Source organism: Clinocottus analis, unplaced genomic scaffold (genome assembly GCF_023055335.1).
Source record: "Clinocottus analis isolate CAN_PGR_092001 unplaced genomic scaffold, fCliAna1.0.p SCAF_4, whole genome shotgun sequence".
Lineage (NCBI taxonomy): Eukaryota > Metazoa > Chordata > Actinopteri > Perciformes > Cottidae > Clinocottus > Clinocottus analis.
The window spans coordinates 12,722,437-12,740,114 of record NW_027176153.1 but is presented as its reverse complement, the minus strand read 5'-3'; the positions used below and the strand labels follow the sequence as shown (position 1 = coordinate 12,740,114).

The 17,678-nt window shown below is 40.7% G+C and overlaps 3 protein-coding genes and 1 non-coding gene across 4 annotated transcripts; 2 read left to right on the top strand and 2 right to left on the bottom strand.

Annotated features, from left to right (window-relative positions):
* The first annotated feature begins 3,621 nt into the window (after window positions 1-3,621).
* Window positions 3,622-8,987, top strand: stac3 (SH3 and cysteine rich domain 3). The gene is made up of 13 exons (XM_068598574.1): window positions 3,622-3,780; window positions 4,728-4,768; window positions 5,279-5,357; window positions 5,806-5,959; window positions 6,085-6,182; window positions 6,303-6,363; window positions 6,530-6,627; window positions 6,853-6,922; window positions 7,132-7,175; window positions 7,666-7,748; window positions 7,904-7,955; window positions 8,097-8,234; window positions 8,378-8,987. The coding sequence occupies exons 2-13, from the start codon at window positions 4,761-4,763 to the stop codon at window positions 8,483-8,485; spliced, it is 993 nt and encodes a 330-aa protein (XP_068454675.1). The 5' UTR covers window positions 3,622-3,780; window positions 4,728-4,760; the 3' UTR covers window positions 8,486-8,987.
* A 393-nt stretch (window positions 8,988-9,380) lies between these two features.
* LOC137800840 (zinc finger BED domain-containing protein 4-like) lies at window positions 9,381-11,372 on the bottom strand. The gene has a single exon (XM_068598195.1). It carries the CDS (start codon window positions 11,370-11,372, stop codon window positions 9,381-9,383), a length of 1,992 nt encoding a protein of 663 aa, XP_068454296.1.
* A 1,023-nt stretch (window positions 11,373-12,395) lies between these two features.
* LOC137801237 (U5 spliceosomal RNA) lies at window positions 12,396-12,509 on the bottom strand. The gene has a single exon (XR_011079704.1). It is a non-coding gene; the product is annotated as a U5 spliceosomal RNA (small nuclear RNA).
* A 1,690-nt stretch (window positions 12,510-14,199) lies between these two features.
* Window positions 14,200-17,625, top strand: LOC137800855 (neurexophilin-2-like). Its single transcript, XM_068598214.1, has 2 exons — window positions 14,200-14,394; window positions 16,763-17,625. The coding sequence occupies exons 1-2, from the start codon at window positions 14,308-14,310 to the stop codon at window positions 17,603-17,605; spliced, it is 930 nt and encodes a 309-aa protein (XP_068454315.1). The 5' UTR covers window positions 14,200-14,307; the 3' UTR covers window positions 17,606-17,625.
* The last annotated feature ends 53 nt before the right edge of the window (window positions 17,626-17,678 follow it).

The window sequence follows — 17,678 nt, the reverse complement described above, 5'->3', positions numbered from 1 at the left end:
CATATATATTCCACTATTTTTATATATATTCAGTTGTTTTGTTATTTTCAAATATATTCAGCTTTTTTAAGCTTTATTCAACAATATTTCACTATGTTCAGTATTTAGATGATGCACTTTTCCTTTCAACTTTTCCAATTATACATTTAAACAAGAAGGATTTTCAACAGTTCAGTTTAATGCTTTTGGGCTTCAACACTTTTCATCAGGTAGTTTTCTTTACATGTTCATATATATTCCACTATTTTTATATATATTCAGTTGTTTTGTTATTTTCAAATATATTCAGCTTTTTTAAGCTTTATTCAACAATATTTCACTATGTTCAGTATTTAGATGATGCACTTTTCCTTTCAACTTTTCCAATTATACATTTAAACAAGAAGGATTTTCAACAGTTCAGTTTAATGCTTTTGGGCTTCAACACTTTTCATCAGGTAGTTTTCTTTACATGTTCATATATATTCCACTATTTTCATACATATTCAGGTGTTTTATTCAGTTGTTTTGTTATTTTCAAATATATTCAGCTTTTTTTAAAGCTTTTTTAAGCTTTATTCAACAATATTTCACTATGTTCAGTGTTTAGATGATGCAGTTTTCCTTTCACCTTTTCCAATTATACATTTAAACAAGAAGGATTTTCAACAGTTCAGTTTAATGCTTTTGGGCTTCAACACTTTTCATCAGGTAGTTTTCTTTACATGTTCATATATATTCCACTATTTTCATACATATTCAGGTGTTTTATTCAGTTGTTTTGTTATTTTCAAATATATTCAGCTTTTTTAAAGCTTTTTTAAGCTTTATTCAACAATATTTCACTATGTTCAGTGTTTAGATGATGCAGTTTTTCTTTCACCTTTTCCAATTATACATTTAAACAACAAGGATTTTCAACAGTTCAGTTTAATGCTTTTGGGCTTCAACACTTTTCATCAGGTAGTTTTCTTTACATGTTCATATATATTCCACTATTTTCATATATATTCACCTGTTTTGATAAATATTCCAGTATTTTCATATACATTCAGCTGTTTCATATATATTCAGCTTTAAGCTTTTTTAAGCTTTATTCAACTTTATTTCACTATTTTCAGCTACATTCAGCAATTTCTTTCAAATATTTCAGCTTTATGCTTCAGCTTTTTGCATTCCAACGCATTTTCCACAGGAAATGCAATTTCTAGTTATTATTCTTCTTATAGTCAAACCACTACTCCTCCCAGAGCGTTGCCAGCACATGCGTAAAAAATACATCGAAACGTGCGGTTTGCGCGGGAATCGTGAGGTATGACTTTTCTAAGAGATTCGCCCGGCCGTTTTCCCGAAAAATGCAAAAAACGTCAAAAACTGTCAAAAAAATTTCACGAAATGTTCGTAGAGGGTGGCGCACCAATTAACAGAGTGAGAAGAAGCGACAGAAACTGCTAAAAAAATAAAACGTATTTTGTCTTTACTCGCACAATGTTCACTCTTCATACACCATTGTTGGATAGAAACGTTGGAAATCTTGTCTTCTGTCATAAACTGCGGTCGATAGGAATCCAACAGACTCAGACGTCTTGAAATCGGACTGAATGTGAGAGCAGGTCCACCTCGCTCTGCCATCCGCCGCCATGTTAAATCTCCCTCCAACGCCACGTCTCCCCTGAAGCTCGTACCTGATTTGTAAATCGCCCGTACAGACACATGTTTTATCGTACAGACTCGCCAGTCACAGTATCTGTTCATCAGGTCTTCCTAACGCTCAATATGCGATATCGAAGCAATAGTGGCTTTTAAAGTACCATTTTTTTTAAATAGTTTGAAAGGAGTTCCACAGTATTTAGGTCTATTAAGCTCAGCGTAAGGAAGTCCCTTTGAAGTCATCACCATGGCAACCTTTGCTCTAGCGACCCACAGGTGTTCTCGTTAGGGCAGTTTAACAGACACGCAGACACTTACACACGCACACACAACACAGATGACTTCTGTCTCTCTGTCTGTTTGTCTCACACACACACAGACACACACACACACACACACACAAACAAACAAACACATACACAAACAAACAAACACATACACAAACACACACAAACAGACACACAAACACACACACACAAACAGACACACACACACACAAACAGACACACAAACACACACACACACACAAAGACGTTTACGTGTGTTTTATATTGTGTAGTTGTCAACACTGTGATCATTAATAAGGTCATATGATATTTCATATACGTTTGTGTGTGTTCAGGACGTTCAGTAGTTTATTTCCTTAAGTCCACAGTCCAGTCTGCCTCTAATCAGTCTGCTGGCGCTCACTTGGTCACCATGACGACGGCAGCACACAGGTGCTTCATATCAGCCAATCAGTTTAACACACAAACCAACTCAAGTGCTTTGGAGGAGAGACGGGCGTCAGAAACAAAAGCTATATATTGCGACGTCTTACGGCAGTAGTAGCCACACTTTCAAAATTTCTTGCGAAATTTTCTAGTTAATACATCTCATTTTCTTTCATCCCCTGTTTATCCCAAATAATTCCACCATGCAGAGGCTACATTTGTGTTGGATCATATATAGAAAAAAAAGTATGTCCAGGCAGTAATGTTATTGCCTTGTTTGTGTGTGTTTGGTGGCGTCTGGGCATACTATAATTGTTGGTGAAGACTGAAATAGACTACATAGCAAAGTAGGCAACTGCTTGGCCTGAAACACCCAGGGGGCGTAGTGCTTTCAGGTTCACGGAAATGGGTGTGCGATCATTAGATTAATTACAATTTGTTTGGTAATGCCGCATTACCGGTACATAAACTACAATGATAAGGGCCTTAATTTGACATCTGAATCTTCAATACTTTTGTAGACGGGGCCCTAAAGACCTACAAAAGTATCAATTCAGTTTATACTGACCTTACATGGTGCAAATTCCTAAATATATGTGCGCCTTATAAAGTCACCAAAACGTAATTGCTCATCACCAACAGAAGGTTGGTAAAAAACGGTGCCAAGTCGAGGCCCACAGCTCATTAATCGGGCCCTGATTTTGGTGACCTGATAATGTTACCTCTAGCACCACCACCAGGACAGACCTTCAATTTTCATTTTCAAGTGAATCATGAGTTGTAAACACACACCATTTGCAGGGAAGTTTTATGTTTTTAGATTTTTTTTAAGACCCTCCCCCCAATAAAACCTCCAAAGACCACTGTGGTCACCGTGATTTACAGCGGACTTAAAAACTGATGTCAATTATCAAATAAAACGTGAAATAAAAAGGTGACACGTAGGTTTGTGCTTTGTTCTTTGTCTCCAAGCAATACAAGTATGAGGAAAGTGAGCAGTATGAGCACTGAGGGAGAGAAAAGTATCTGATTTCCCTTCGTCATCGGCACTCACACTGAGGTCCCCAGCTGTCGTAAACAGTCAGTTTGACACATGACTGCTCAGCCGAGCACACACACAAACACACATACAAACACGCACAAAATCATACTAAATTACACAATAACTGATATATGTGTCACACCAGAGCCTGAAATCACCTTGGAAATTATCTTTAAAAAAGCTATAAAGGGAATAAACAAAAGGGTCCAGACTTTGCGAGAGTCAACACATATGTCCAAAGGCCTCAAGTGAGGAGGCACATTGGTCGGCTGGTTTCAGATCCACTGGTTGTACAGTGCTCCAGTTATCGGCAGCAGGTGAAGGACTCACTGAGAGATTTACCCACACACTGGATGTTGTCGTTTCTTCTCTGAGCTGCGTGGATCTTGACAAAAGGTATGTTCCAGTTTAAAGTTTGAGTTATTCCATTACAAAATGTGTTTACAAGACAAAAGCAAGTAAGTCAGTTTATCATTTCCATTTCTGCAATGTAGTAACATAAAGCATTATAGTAACATAAGCATTGTAGTAGTTGAATGACTGCCATATTAAGAATTATTTTTGCCCTATTCACAAAAACTGATCACATTTTTGAGAATTTTGCTCTTCTTTTCCCAACTGGAAGAGGCACCCAAATTTAGATGTGATGAGATTAAATTTCACAACTCTAGAATAGTTAAGGACAGGCGGACAAGGGCACTTGTAAAGTATGTGTGTCTGGGAGTGTACAGCTTCATGTAACGTTTTTTTGTTAGTACAGACACAAGAATACATACTGTTTGTGTCATACGTGCATACAGAGCACAAACATATTTGACTTGGTGCTAGAATTCCTCCATGACAAATGTAAATGCTGAATATAATCTTATTTCATTCAGTTGTGTCTTAATTCACATTTAGAAAAATGTGTTTTGACCTGTGGTATTTGTTGATATATAACAATTTACATTCACACAGATTTTTTGTAGACACAGTATTTGAGAATTAATAGAATAGAGGTTTTAAACACAAACTGTTCTGGTAACAGTGGGTAACAATTGTATTGTCTTGACGCCTTTTTGATTGTACGATTATGTCTATTTAATCTCTTCTGTTCATGAGTAGACTGGTTTTTATTCTCGAATGTATTGTTTTGTTTTTCTTGTCTGTATGAAATCAATATGAACTCAACGTTTACCTTCACCGCCATCTTGGCCATCATTGTTAAAGGAATTATTTTTTAATTGGTTTTATTGAATTAAGTAAAGATTATTCCATTATCCCACTGCATGACTTGTTGCAAAACTCACAATCATTTGCTTCAGAAAATACTATTAAATACATCTGTATATGTATATTTGTAGGTGGGGCAGTAGTGACTTTATCCACCAAACAACATGGACCAGTGAGTATATTTCCTGTATTAAGTTAAATTACTTCTACAATACAAATGTAATGCTCGCCCTACTTTTCTTGCCTGCACGCCTTCGCCATCTCCACAAGTCTCAGTTCACATTGTAGTGAGCTAAATGTTACACCAAAAGTCTCCTAATCAACATGGTCTTCCTCCAGTATATTCAAATACAAAAATGATAAAGCAGTGACATGTTCATTTGAGGAAATGTGTCGTAGGAGTCTCCAAGAATAAATAATCAAGACTCAACTATTTGGAGGTGGAATGGCAACTTGATATCGGCACAAAGCATGTCGGTTACATTAGGTCACTCTGTGAGGTTACACACTCCACATATTACCCCAACTTTAAAATGTTCTATTTAAGCTTTACATGTTTAAAAACAAATGAGAGAGCGAGAGAGATACATTTTACAGGAAGGTTTTGATATACATATCACAAGTTAGATCATTTGATCTGACTCATGGCTTTGTGTTTCTTTTCTTTGTGTGTGCGTGTCAGGGAGGATGACAAAAACTCTGTGGATATCCATGACAACCCTCCAGCTCCTGAAAATGTAGTGAGAGAGGAGGGAGACACTGTGAGTGACAGGACCATCTAAACCCCCCACTGTTAGCCGTGCCATTCCCGGGCTGGTTTAAAATAGCCACCAGCTTTGACAGGAACGCAGTGCAGCGTCCATGGAGTTTGAATTTAAGTCTTTTGTCTTTCATCCCCATAGGATGAAGTAACAATTCTGGCTGCTTTGTGAGGGACATATGGTTAGAAAATAAAAGGTGAAACTGAGCAGCCAAATGCACATCTTGTGAAACTTCACATGAGAGTAATGACTGTATGTGCACATTTTTAGTTAAATCAAATGGAAGGGTTCTTTTTTTCTCTTTGAGGTACACAATTCATCGAAAGTCTTCACTCAGTATGACTGTCTCTATTGATGAAATGATTTACCCCTGCAGGCAAAGCTTCCCTGGGAGCATCAAAACGTTGCCCCTGTATACTGTGTTTAAAATAACCCTTTGTGTATCCAGGTCTATTTCATATATGACGAGGAAGTGGAGGTTGAGGAGAAGGAACCAGAACCTCCTCCTCCTGTAGTCCGGTTTAACGACAAACCCCACAAGTTCAAGGACCATTATTGCAAAAAACCCAAGTTCTGTGACGTTTGCGCTCGCATGATAGTCTGTATGTATTGGTAATTATGTCAAAAAAACATACGCACAAACAACAATACATTATGCTGTCTTACATGTGATTTTCGTTTCTACATATAATACTTCATATTGGCTGTTCTAATGTTTATTTTTCAGTGAACAACAAGTTTGCTCTGAGGTGTAAAAACTGCAAGACCAACATCCACCATGCATGTCAGTCCTACGTCGAGTTCCAGAAGTGCTTTGGCAAAATTGTGAGTCCTGTTTCTCTCTCTAAAGAACATATTCCCCTGACCTTACCCCTAGTGGGACAGATATTCATAACTAAAATGGTTGGAAGTTGTGAAACAAGATGCTCTATTTGGTTCCTGCAGCCACCTGGCTTCAGACGGGCCTACAGCTCCCCGCTGTACACCAGTGACATACCAGATCCAAGTGAGTCTACCGGATAACAGCTTGTGTCGTGGCTATCTAGTATCCTAACCTTTTTATCTATGAATTTATTGTCTGTGAAAGAGTACAGCCTCTTTGTGAAAGTGTATAATCTAGTTAGCAGTACTTTAAATTTAATAATCTGAACAACCACTTTGTCCGTAACAAGACAACCCGAACCGGAACGACCCCGTCTTCGACACCCTGCGGGTCGGTGTCATTATGGCTAATAAGGAGCGCAAAAAGAATGAAAATGACAAGAAAAATGTGAGTGCGCAATAAACATTTAATCAAATTGCAAAACCTAAAATCCTCTGATAGAATTGCTACATCTCTTTCACTCATTCATTAAATTTGCATACCGCCAGCAGAGGATTTTCTTAAAGTAGGAAATTCAGACATAAAAGTATTAAAGCAAAAATAATGTTTTGAAAATATATGAATTATGCTATTTGTGTACAGTTGTGCTAAACACTGTTTTTTCCTCTCTAGATGATGATGATGATGGAGGAAGAAGAAGAGGAGAACCAACAGCCCAAAGAGAATGAGGAGGGTGGAGAAGGTAAGATGTGCTCTGTGGTGTAGACTGTAAATCACACACCAGAAAAAAAAACATATTCTTAAAAATAAGAATTTCTGCATATTTCTACATCTAAAATAGAATGTGTGAAATAATATCAAAATGCAGTACGAGTTAAATAAAAAGGTTACTGGGTCCATCATCAAAAGTAAAGGATTTGTTGGTGACTCTGATGTCTGATGTTCCTACAGGGAAGCCTGATGATAAGAAGGAGAAAGACAAAGCGGATGACAAGGTCAGAAAACATGTTAACAAAACAATGTTACTTAAAGCAACAATACTTCAGTAGGTAAGTTTACTGAAGTATTGGAGCATAATTTTGAGCATTTCCTTTACATTTCTACTTTACAAAACCAGAGGCAAATATTGTATTTTTTACACTACATTTATTTTTAAAAGCTTAGTTACTTGTTTGTTTGTACATTTAAAGTTACCCAATAGATATCTTATATTATTTCACACAGGCCCATTTCAGAATATATATATATATAGTATTGGGCCTGTTTGTGCAGAGTTGCTTTTGGCATTTCAAGACTTTTACTTCTGTACGTTTTTGAATGCAGGACATTTACATTTAGTATTTAGTCCTACTTTAAGTAAAGTTCTAAATACTACTTCCACCACTGACTAAAAGTACTGCCCTGTTCCTGTAATAATGTATGTGTACATGAGTTTTTATAAATTTGTTGTCACATGCCGTAGCATCGGTGCTGTTTTGTCAACAGAGCAAAGGTACCTTCTCCCAGACTCACTACTACCTGGCTCTCTACCGCTTCAAGGCCATAGAGAAAGACGACCTGGACTTTCAGTATGTTTGAAAGACGCATATAATTCCCAGCATGCATTTATCACATACCGTATATATCATAACTTATTCAACCATACCTGATTTTATTTTAATATTGAAATGTACCTGTTGACCAGAAAAGCAACACTAAATGAAATGTATTGTTTGTGTATCAGCCCTGGTGATCGGATCACAGTACTGGATGACTCCAATGAAGAGTGGTGGAGGGTGAGTTGAACTTTATCATCTCTCGATTGTTTTAGCTTTCACCTTTAAATGTGCCGTTTGCAGAAAACCAGTTTCAGTCGTGTCCTTTTTTGGTCTCATTACCTGTGGAGGATGAACTCAAAGTCTCCTCTCTATTTTCAGGGAAAGATGGGGGAGAAGTCGGGCTACTTCCCCACCAACTACCTCATAAAAGTGCGTGCATCGGAAAGAGTTTTCAAGGTGTTACGTTCCTTTGTAGGAAACAGAGAGATGGGACAAATCACACTAAAGAAAGATCAGGTAACTGCACTGATGTGATCAGCATCTTTCTCAAGGTTTGTTTTTGCACATACTCAGTCTGTAAAGGACTTTAAAATGAGGATGTATCAAGTCAATACCCCTGCTGAGATGTTTATTTTAGCTGTGGTCACTGTGTGTTTCAGATTGTTGTGAAGAAAGGAGATGAGAAAGGCGGCTACTTGAAGGTCAGCACTGGACGCAAGCTGGGCTACTTCCCTGCTGATTTGCTGGAGGAGATCACTGTGACATAAAAAACTAAACACATACTGAAAGAGCCTGCAATACACTTTAAACATCAGCACAAGTGATTTAATTGTTCTGGAGATCCGACTGATCTTTCAGCAATTTTCTATATTTGTTATCTATTGAAGAATCAAATTGTTGTCTGTAACAGCAGAAGTGCATTTGCTGTGATGTATTTGTGACTTTAACACAAAGTAAAGCAGGAGGGATGATTAAGGCATGTATAGGACAGTCAGGTGATGTACTGTCTTTGTTGTGAACAGCATGTTAAGAAAAAGGTTTTGGATGCTTTAAGTTACTTGCTTATTATAGCTATATAGCATCAAAGAATAAAGACAACCAGAGCCTTCCACACGGTCATAAATCACTGCTGTAATTGATATGAAACATCAATGCTGCTCCAAATGGTCTCTAAAGTTTACACTAAGTGCTACTGATGAAATTAGACGAATGTTTGAAGTAGAAATGTTTGAAATAATAAACCTGAAGTGCATTTATAAACCTACACAACTTTCTTTTAAATGTTTCCAAAAAGGCAACATGGTGTCTGAAACAAAAGAGGAGATGGAGAGAGATGTACTGGGGCCTCTATTTATGGTTTAATGCATGGGGCATCATGTAGTATGTTCAGTGTAACACTTCTTACCGGCTGGGTAAGTCAGTTATAACTTATGCAGTTTTAGCTCGCATCATGCGTTTAACTCCAGACTGAAAAAAAACCTGTGATCCAGTAGTAATTAACCTCATGGATCTAATACACATCAACATATATTTCACTCCAAACTCATGTCAGTTTCTATATTTCTACAAATATTCAAGGTTTGAACATTGACACATAAAACAGAGCAGCACCTGTAATATAAAGAGTGGAGCATCTTTACGACAATAGAGCAGAACAGAATGCTAATGAAATTTCCCCAAATTGTACTTGGTGAAAACCAGCTGTGGCACATCGACAGGGAGAAGTCTGTAATCTGGAGCAACGATATCCTCTCCGGTGCTCAAGAGCCTCTCGGAGGAGACACTCGTCGGAGGGCAGGCTAAATATTTGACTGCCACTCGACCCAGTGCTGGATGTTGTGCCATCTTTGCCGACCAGTATGAAGACACCGGGTCAGAGGCCAGAGACTGTGGGTTGCTCTCCGCCAGGTAGGTCTCTAAACCGAGCGATGTCACCGTCTTCGACAAGGATGCTGCGTTATTTGCTACAAGACTCTGCATTGCACCCCAGAAGAGGCTTGTTGGCTTGCTGCTGGTGTCCTCTGATTCTGACGCCACGCCTGATGAAGAGCCAGCTTCACCTGCGGAAAGCATCCGGTCCTGCTCCAGCAACTCCTCGACCTCGACCGTCACTGCGGCTTTCAGCCTCTCAAAGTCCAGCTGGCTGAGCAGCGCCATGGGCATGATCTTAAATCGTGGGTCCAGGAGTGTGGCTTTAAAATAGGTGTTGGTGGGCATTTCAAAGACATGTTGAAAGTGTTCTTCGAGGTGGCTCTGCAGTAATTCGACGAGCTTGCGAGTCACCAACAGATCGCTCACATCCTTATTTGTGATGAGTTCCTTGAGCGCTGCTCTGAGGGCCTGGATGCATGGAATCACAGAGGAAATGGACGCATCGTCTTGGCACACTGTGCGCGTTGCTTCCTCAAACGGCTCCAGCACTTTAACAATGGCCTTCATCAAAGTCCACTGGGGCTCCGCGACAGACCCACCGAGGTCAACCTCTGCCGACATGTCAATCAGCGCTTTCTTCTGCTCCAGCAGGCGCTGCAGCATGAACAACACAGTGTTCCACCTGGTCGGCACATCGTGAGTCAAGGCCGTCTCCGCAAGTCCCAGTCGCTCCTGCACCTCGTGCAGCTTAGCTACGGCTTTGTTTGACATATGTATGGCGTTGGTAATTCTCCGAGCCGTGTTGATCACGGTAAACACACCGTGGCACTCTTCGATAGCCCCTGTCACGATTAAGTGTATGGAGTGAGCCATGCATCGAATGTGCTGGAAGCCACTGCTTGACATGGCTTTAACCATGTTACTTGCGTTGTTGGTGACTAAAAACCCGACAGCAAATCTGTGTGGAACCACAGCTTGCCACTCTTCAACAAGGCCCAGAAGGTGTTGCAGGATTTCTGCTGGAGTGTACTCCGTGTCGATGACCTTCATGCCGAGCAACGCACTGGCGCGTTTGTGCATCACGGCCCCCCCACCTGACATGTGCTGTACAAACCAATGTCCTGTGAGAGAAAGGTAGGCGCTGGTGGAGAACTTCCTGGTCCAGATGTCAGCCGTGAAGTGCACGACATTGCCCTCCATGTTCACGAGGCTCTCACTCACTTTAGATTTCACTCTTTGATGAAGCTGTGGAACGACTTTGTTACTGAAGTGGATGCCTGCTGGGAGTGAGTAATGGGGTGCCACCAATTTCATGAGTTTACGGAACCCGTAGTTCTCCACGAACGAATACGGCAACAGATCCATGCTGATCATTTCCCCCACGCCGTCGGTGATCGCCTGGGTAATCGCACAGCTTGGTCGATCGTGGGCTTCAGGTGCATGAGCAGGAGCTGCAGGGCTCGGCTGCGACCTCCTGCTGCTCTGAGAGCCACGAATGCCGACCACATTGCGATGCTTGTAATACATATGGTTGTGCATGTTACTGGTGGTTAGATGTCCTAAATTCTTGCCTCTGCCCACGACGTTCTTGCATATGTTGCATGCCACCTTCGTGACGTCGTCGTCACAAATTGTAAAATATTTCCAGATTGCACTCTTCTTTCTTCTTTGCTGTTTTGTTGTTGAGGTGTCACCCATTTCTTCTTGTTGATTGCGTGCAGCAGCAACAGCAATAGCAGCATAGTCACAGTCTTCAATCTTAACAATATCACGAGCATCCATGACTAACTTCTAAAAGCTCTGCAGTTCGCGGGATAACACGGTTTTACACTCGGACCTACCTATTCCAGCTGGTCGGGTCATACATCTGCTCTTCATCTGGTGCACTTGGCTTATTCGTCCACGAGTTGTTGTTGTTGTTGTTATTGTTTTCATCACGCATATAAACGCTCCTCCTCCTTCAGCAGCTGGCACACAGGACAAGCGGCTGCGACGCCACTTAAGTGTCAGCCACGTGCAACAGATCCACGGACGACCCAGAGCGACTGCCTGGTAACTTGAGGTGATGAACAGCGTCTATTGCTGCTACAGCTTCTTCTTCGTTCTTTAATTTTCTGCAGATTTCACGCCGATGTTGTGTTGCTGCCCCCACAGGCTACTTGGCGGGATGCAGCCCCCCCCCCCCCTTCACAGATTATAATCTCATGCTTTACAGATCGGTATTTTACATTTTGGTAGGAATTCAAACCTTTGGATTTGGGCATTCAACAAAAAAAAAACTTATGGGATCTGTTAGACTGTTGTTATTGATTTAACACGAGGGGATACACAAAGGTATTATTTGCAGGATATTTCGAGATGAAATCTGCATTTGTGTCACTGAAACTGGAAGACGAAATAATGACACTCTGAGGTGGGAGTTGAAACACTAATAATTGTATAGTGTGGTTCGGGTACAGATTTGAGAGGCGCCCTCTCGTGGTGTAGTAGAGCAACTGATTTAAAGGTCTTCTTCGCCGTTTGAGAGAGAGGCGGACAGATAAGAGTTGGTTTGAACTGTATTCTTCCCGATGGAAATGAATGTGTAACAAGCAGCTAACGCAGAACTCGTGACCTCGTTTTACATTACATGAGTAGGGATGAATGTTTGTTGTTGTTTTGCAAAATGCAGGTCAGGTCATACAAAACCGATCTAAACTCTTGAAATGCATCCGCACGACGTACACAATATAAGATCTTCATGGGAATCAGACTCGTGTTATAAATCCTTGGATCGATCTTAATTATATTTATACATCATTAGGAAGCTCCGCGTGAGCAGAGCATCAAAAAATTAGTTGAAACTCTTATTGATCCTCTCCACGGAAATCTTTAGTAAAAGGCGAAAGATTTATACGATCTGAAGAGAATCAAGAGTGTGTACTTCATGGACGGAAGACTGCCCGAGCCTATTCTCCGCATTACAGTATTCACGTATGGTTCCTTGTTTACGTAACGCCATTGCTTAACTTGTTTGAAATTACAAAATAATCTCTATACAACACATCGTTGTAATAGTCGCACCATTAGGTAATATGATTATGGAATAATATGGAAGAGAGTTAAATAGAAGCGGTTTAAGCCAAAACTACCACACGTATGCGCTATGCATTGTGGGAATATGGTGATCAGACCACGCCTCTGCTTTTAATAATAAAAAAATGCTCAAGCCAAATACTCTTTTTTTCTAATTTTCACAAAAAGATCGCATGGCTGTTGTATAAACTAGGGTGCAAACTATTTTCGCACCCTAGCACCCAAGTTTGAACAGTGTTTCTGCTCACCAACAACAGATTACCAGCATCTAGTTTACGCATGCGCAAACGAAATGTCTGTCAAGACGATAACCTACATGTCCCCACGTTACACATTCATACTCGCTGGATGCATACTTTATGACAACAAGTTGTCACAAATGAACATTTTCACAACAATGTCTCCGAATGCTTGGGTTATTACATAACTAATAATTTGTAATGTATCTTTTGTTGTTTTTACCTATGACAAAATTAAGACGAAAGAAGGATAAAAAAACATTTAAGTCACATAGTGCCATGACAAACTATTGCTTTCTAAATCCTTATTGGAGTCAAATGACAAGTGTGTCGTAGATAAGTGACTAATTAATAGACGACATAAGAACAAAAACATCTCAACCCCAAAGACGTTTCACTTCTGTTAGAACAAAAATATTCCTTAACTTGTTGTCTGACAAGAACATTATAGGATTTAAAACTGCTTCACGGCTCCTTTCCATCATTCATTCTTTATTGGTCAGATAAATGATTTATTCAGAAACGTCGTCATTGTTATGCCAATCATCAATTATTACACACGAAGCCTGCAAATAAGCTCCGAAAAGTTGAGGAAGTCGTGTTTGAACAGAGGAGCTTAACAATGGCTCTTTTCACGTCTCTGGTTGGTTGGAAGCCAGTGATTTGTCGCCTTAAATTTTTCGGAAAAGCTGAGGCACTGGCAGAATTCCACCAAACTTATCAGTGATTTGAATATTTCCCGCAGAGAGCTCTTGTCATTTTGTCAGCCTCCCCGTGGCCGCAGTACGCGGGGACTGCGGGGAGGGCTGTCAAACTGTGCCCGCCTGGGAGCACCTTTCCCCGGGTTGATGAGTCATAATAAAGGCCGGCCAGGTGGTGAAAATGAGCAGTGAGGCAAGTGTGATGGACGTGTGCGCGCGCGCGCGCGTGTGTGTGTGAGCTCGCGCGCGTTTGTTTAATTAGAGTGACATTGCACCGTTACCAATTAACCAACTATATTCGAATTATTGTTAATTGATTAATTCTTGCTGAATACAATCTTCCTCCTGGCATCTAATGTTTGGTCATGTTAAATAAAGAAGTGTGTGTATGTGTGTGGCGGAGGGGAGAGAGAGAGAAAGAGCGAGAGAGAGCGAGAGAGAGAGAGAGAGAGAGAGAGAGAGAGAGAGAGAGAGAGAGAGAGAGAGAGAGAGAGAGAGAGAGAGAGAGAGAGAGAGAGAGAGAGAGAGAGCTAGTGGGGGCAGAAGGCGCACTGAGCTGAGTATTCACTCCAGATCTTGAGGGTTTTTCAGTCTCTCGCTGCAGAACGTCTTCTCCACTTTTGAAGTGAGTTAAGCTTAAACTCAGTAACTCATCACTTATTCCGCCGGGTAGATTGCCTCCAAGATACTCGGGCTCTCTGCATGGAGACACGTTGCTGCTGTTGCTGCAAAATGAGGGCGCTGTGTTTGAACTTTGCCATCACCTGTCTGTGTCTTCTCCCTTCAGCGGTGAGTAAGATCAGCGAACCGCTCTGAGTTGCTTATTATGAATGCAAGATGTTGTTTAGGCTCTTGGAAGTGTTGTGCAGATAATGTGTGCTTAATTCCCTCATGCTGTTCTGCCACTGTTCATATATTAATGCATTGGTGTCCAATAAAATGGTCTTTCTTTGTTTCAACATTTTCTTTTCTGAAGAAGTGTTGGTACTGAATTCATCAATAATCAATCAGCATCAATAATTCCTGATATATTTGAAGACCGTTCTGTTGAGAAAGAATACAGAAAGAAAATATAATCAGTTGTATGGCAGTTTTTTTTATGGATATTATGTAAGTTGACAGAAGCAGACAGAGTTGAGAACGAGTGGATTAATTGCTCTGAATGTTCTCATCTGACTTCAGCTTCAACTTGAAACTCTTCGATTGAAAAGTTTGTGGCGCTTTAACTCTCGGAATAACATGCGTTTGTTCTGGTGTGATTTGCTTTTCTTTGAGCTCTGAATATGATACTTGTTTCTTAAGATGTGAGACTAGGAGGACTTGATCAAAGTTGACTATTCTCCTCTATTAAATAGTGAAGTTCAGCCAAAATGGTTCTCCTCCATTCCGGCAAATTGTAATTTGTTCAACTGTCGTGATTTGTAATTGTCTTTCAGGCGTAATTGTAACTTAATTGTCTCTCGTCTTTAATCTAATTTACTTTGCTGCATGATCAGCAGGCTGCAGCATTTATAACTTTAACATGGAAATTCTCAGCAGGATAGCTTAGAACAAGCTCGTTTTATGCTTCATTAGTTGAATCACTGACACGGTTAGTATCTTTTTAGCCAAATGCAAAAAAAAATGATCTCGGCCCTTAAAATGCAATCACAGCTCTTAGGTTTTTCAGTTGTGCAGCTTCTGCAGGTGCCTCTGTGTTGTATGTGCATCCTCTGCACCACTGTTGCTCAGTTGCAGTCACTGTGTTGGCATCTTGACACGGAGCCAACGACAAGGCTGTCACACAGTGGGCTCCAATTAGTGAAGGTGAGAACAGCACACATAGATTTAGGCTTGTGGCAATAGGCACAGCTGGAGCTCACTTGGTTACAGAGATAGGTACACACGGCTGTGATGGGTGGAGTGGTTGTGAGTCCCACCTGTTGGTGAGGAATGATGGAGCTGTTTACTCAGAAATACACAAAACCTCCATCTGCCTTCGACCCATTATGATGAAAATGAAAAGTGCGTATAACTTTTTGCCCATATCTTGTCTCAATTCTAGAGGCATAAACAACTTTGACTTGTCTCCCACACTGTATCCCAATGCTTCCACTTAAAATTGGTAGTGTTGAGAGAGATGATAAAGTCTTGACACTTGAATTCACCTGCAGCGTATCATTTGTGTTTACGCTTACTGGGAGCTCAATATCGTTAAAACTGGTAATCTTTTATTGTGCATGAACACTTCCTTTCAAGTGAGAAATATCCCATACACATCCTGATTACTGACACACGCAATGAAGAAAGTGTCACTTATTTTATTTATTTTAATGCAATTTTAGTGTTTGAATGAGATATTCAGTCCATCATCAAGGTGGCATTGAAAAGAGGATTGATGGTTTTAACAAGGGAGCGAGAGAATAGTGTAGGACAATCAAATACATGTGTGTAAAGGCAACGTGTGTGTGTGTGTGTGTGTGTGTGTGTGTGTGTGTGTGTGTGTGTGTGTGTGTGTTCTCCTTGTGGTAGTCTTTGCCTGCAGGGGCTTACCTATTGATCACAGTCAATTTTAAGACATTCTCATTTAGAGGACATCAAGCCATAATTATATTTTAATCGATTATTTTCTCCTCGTGATAGAGCAAATATGAAACTGCCCTTCATTTGCGGTCATCCTGTTTGTTCTGAGGCTATATGTATTATGAATGAGCTCTTCGAAATGATTTACAACTATTAAAGCACTTCTGATGAATGTGGATTGACAATGACCCAACTGAAGCGGTTTCTGGTCCTGTTTGAGCAAACGACACGTGTTTAAAGTGGACAATACAAATTATTTGTATGAATTGAGGAGGTACATCAGAAATTTCTGGAAACCTTTAAAACCATCAACCAATTTATTGTATGATCATTAACGGTTGCCATTATTAGCGCTGTTAGCGCTGTTAGCTGCGAGCCAGAAGCTTAGCCGCTGTGTGGAGGCAATATACAGTATAAGCTTTTTTTTGTTCAGCACCTACCTTAACGCTGAATAAAAAACAAAACCATCTGTGGAATAAAGGTAACTTTAAATGAGGAATGTGATTTTCATTGTTTCGTGAGAATCCCTTTGGATGAAGAAAAAAAGAGCCCTTGAATTTGAAGCTTTTATTAATTTACATTTTGTTCTCCACAGGTCCAAGAAACTGCCAAGCCCTTGGAGTTTCAGAGCCAACAATGGAGAGAGGAAGAAGGAGTGCCAGGGGACGCTGTGGGAGCTGCTTTGAAAGTTAAACATACCTTCAAAGATCTCCAGATCATCTCCACCAAACAAAAAACACCTGCTTACGGCTCTCTCGGCCCGTATGGATGGCCACAGAACTTTTCCCAAGCCCTGGACCAGTATCTTCACCGTCCTGCTTCTAAATCCAAACCGTCGGCAAAAACGTCCCCAAAGACTAAGAAGATCTTAGGCTGGGGCGATTTTTACTTTAACGTGAAAACAGTGAAGTTCAGCCTCCTGGTGACGGGGAAAATCGTCGACCACATCAACGGCACATTCAGTGTCTACTTCCGCCACAACTCGTCCCGTCAGGGGAACATATCCGTCAGCATCGTCCCGCCCTCCAAAGCCGTAGGATGGGAGGTTTTGGATCCAGCGGCTCAGGGCATTCACACCAAAAACTCAGTACTGGTTCCAGCTCTGACGTCCCAGTTGCTGAGTGCACCTCAGTCCACCAGCTCTACTCCTGCAGACCATCAGAAGCAGCAGCAGGACATGGTGATGGTGACCGAACTCAACTGCCGAGTCGAATACCAGAGAACCAACCGATCCAAGAAGACCAAGCCCTGCATGTATGACCCGGGCCAGACCTGCTACTCAGAAAACACCCAGTCCCAGGCAGCCTGGATCTGCGCCAAACCGTTTAAGGTTATATGCATCTTCATTGCCTTCACCGGCACCGATTACAGGCTGGTGCAGAAAGTCTGTCCGGACCACAATTTTCAGACAGAACAAAACCAGCAGCACTTCGGATGATCAATTCTAAGATAAACAAACACTGACTCCTCATACTTCTTTTAAAAATCACATGTTCAGTTTTTTAAATAGG

Coding starts and splice junctions, on each gene's coding strand:
- LOC137800840 (XM_068598195.1), bottom strand. CDS start 11,372: ATGGATGCTCGTGATATTGTTAAGATTGAAGACTGTGACTATGCTGCT.
- LOC137800855 (XM_068598214.1), top strand. CDS start 14,308: ATGGAGACACGTTGCTGCTGTTGCTGCAAAATGAGGGCGCTGTGTTTG. Junction 14,395..16,762: donor TGTGTCTTCTCCCTTCAGCG/GTGAGTAAGATC, acceptor TGTTCTCCACAG/GTCCAAGAAACTGCCAAGCC.
- stac3 (XM_068598574.1), top strand. Junction 5,358..5,805: donor TGAGAGAGGAGGGAGACACT/GTGAGTGACAGG, acceptor TTGTGTATCCAG/GTCTATTTCATATATGACGA. Junction 5,960..6,084: donor TTGCGCTCGCATGATAGTCT/GTATGTATTGGT, acceptor TTTATTTTTCAG/TGAACAACAAGTTTGCTCTG.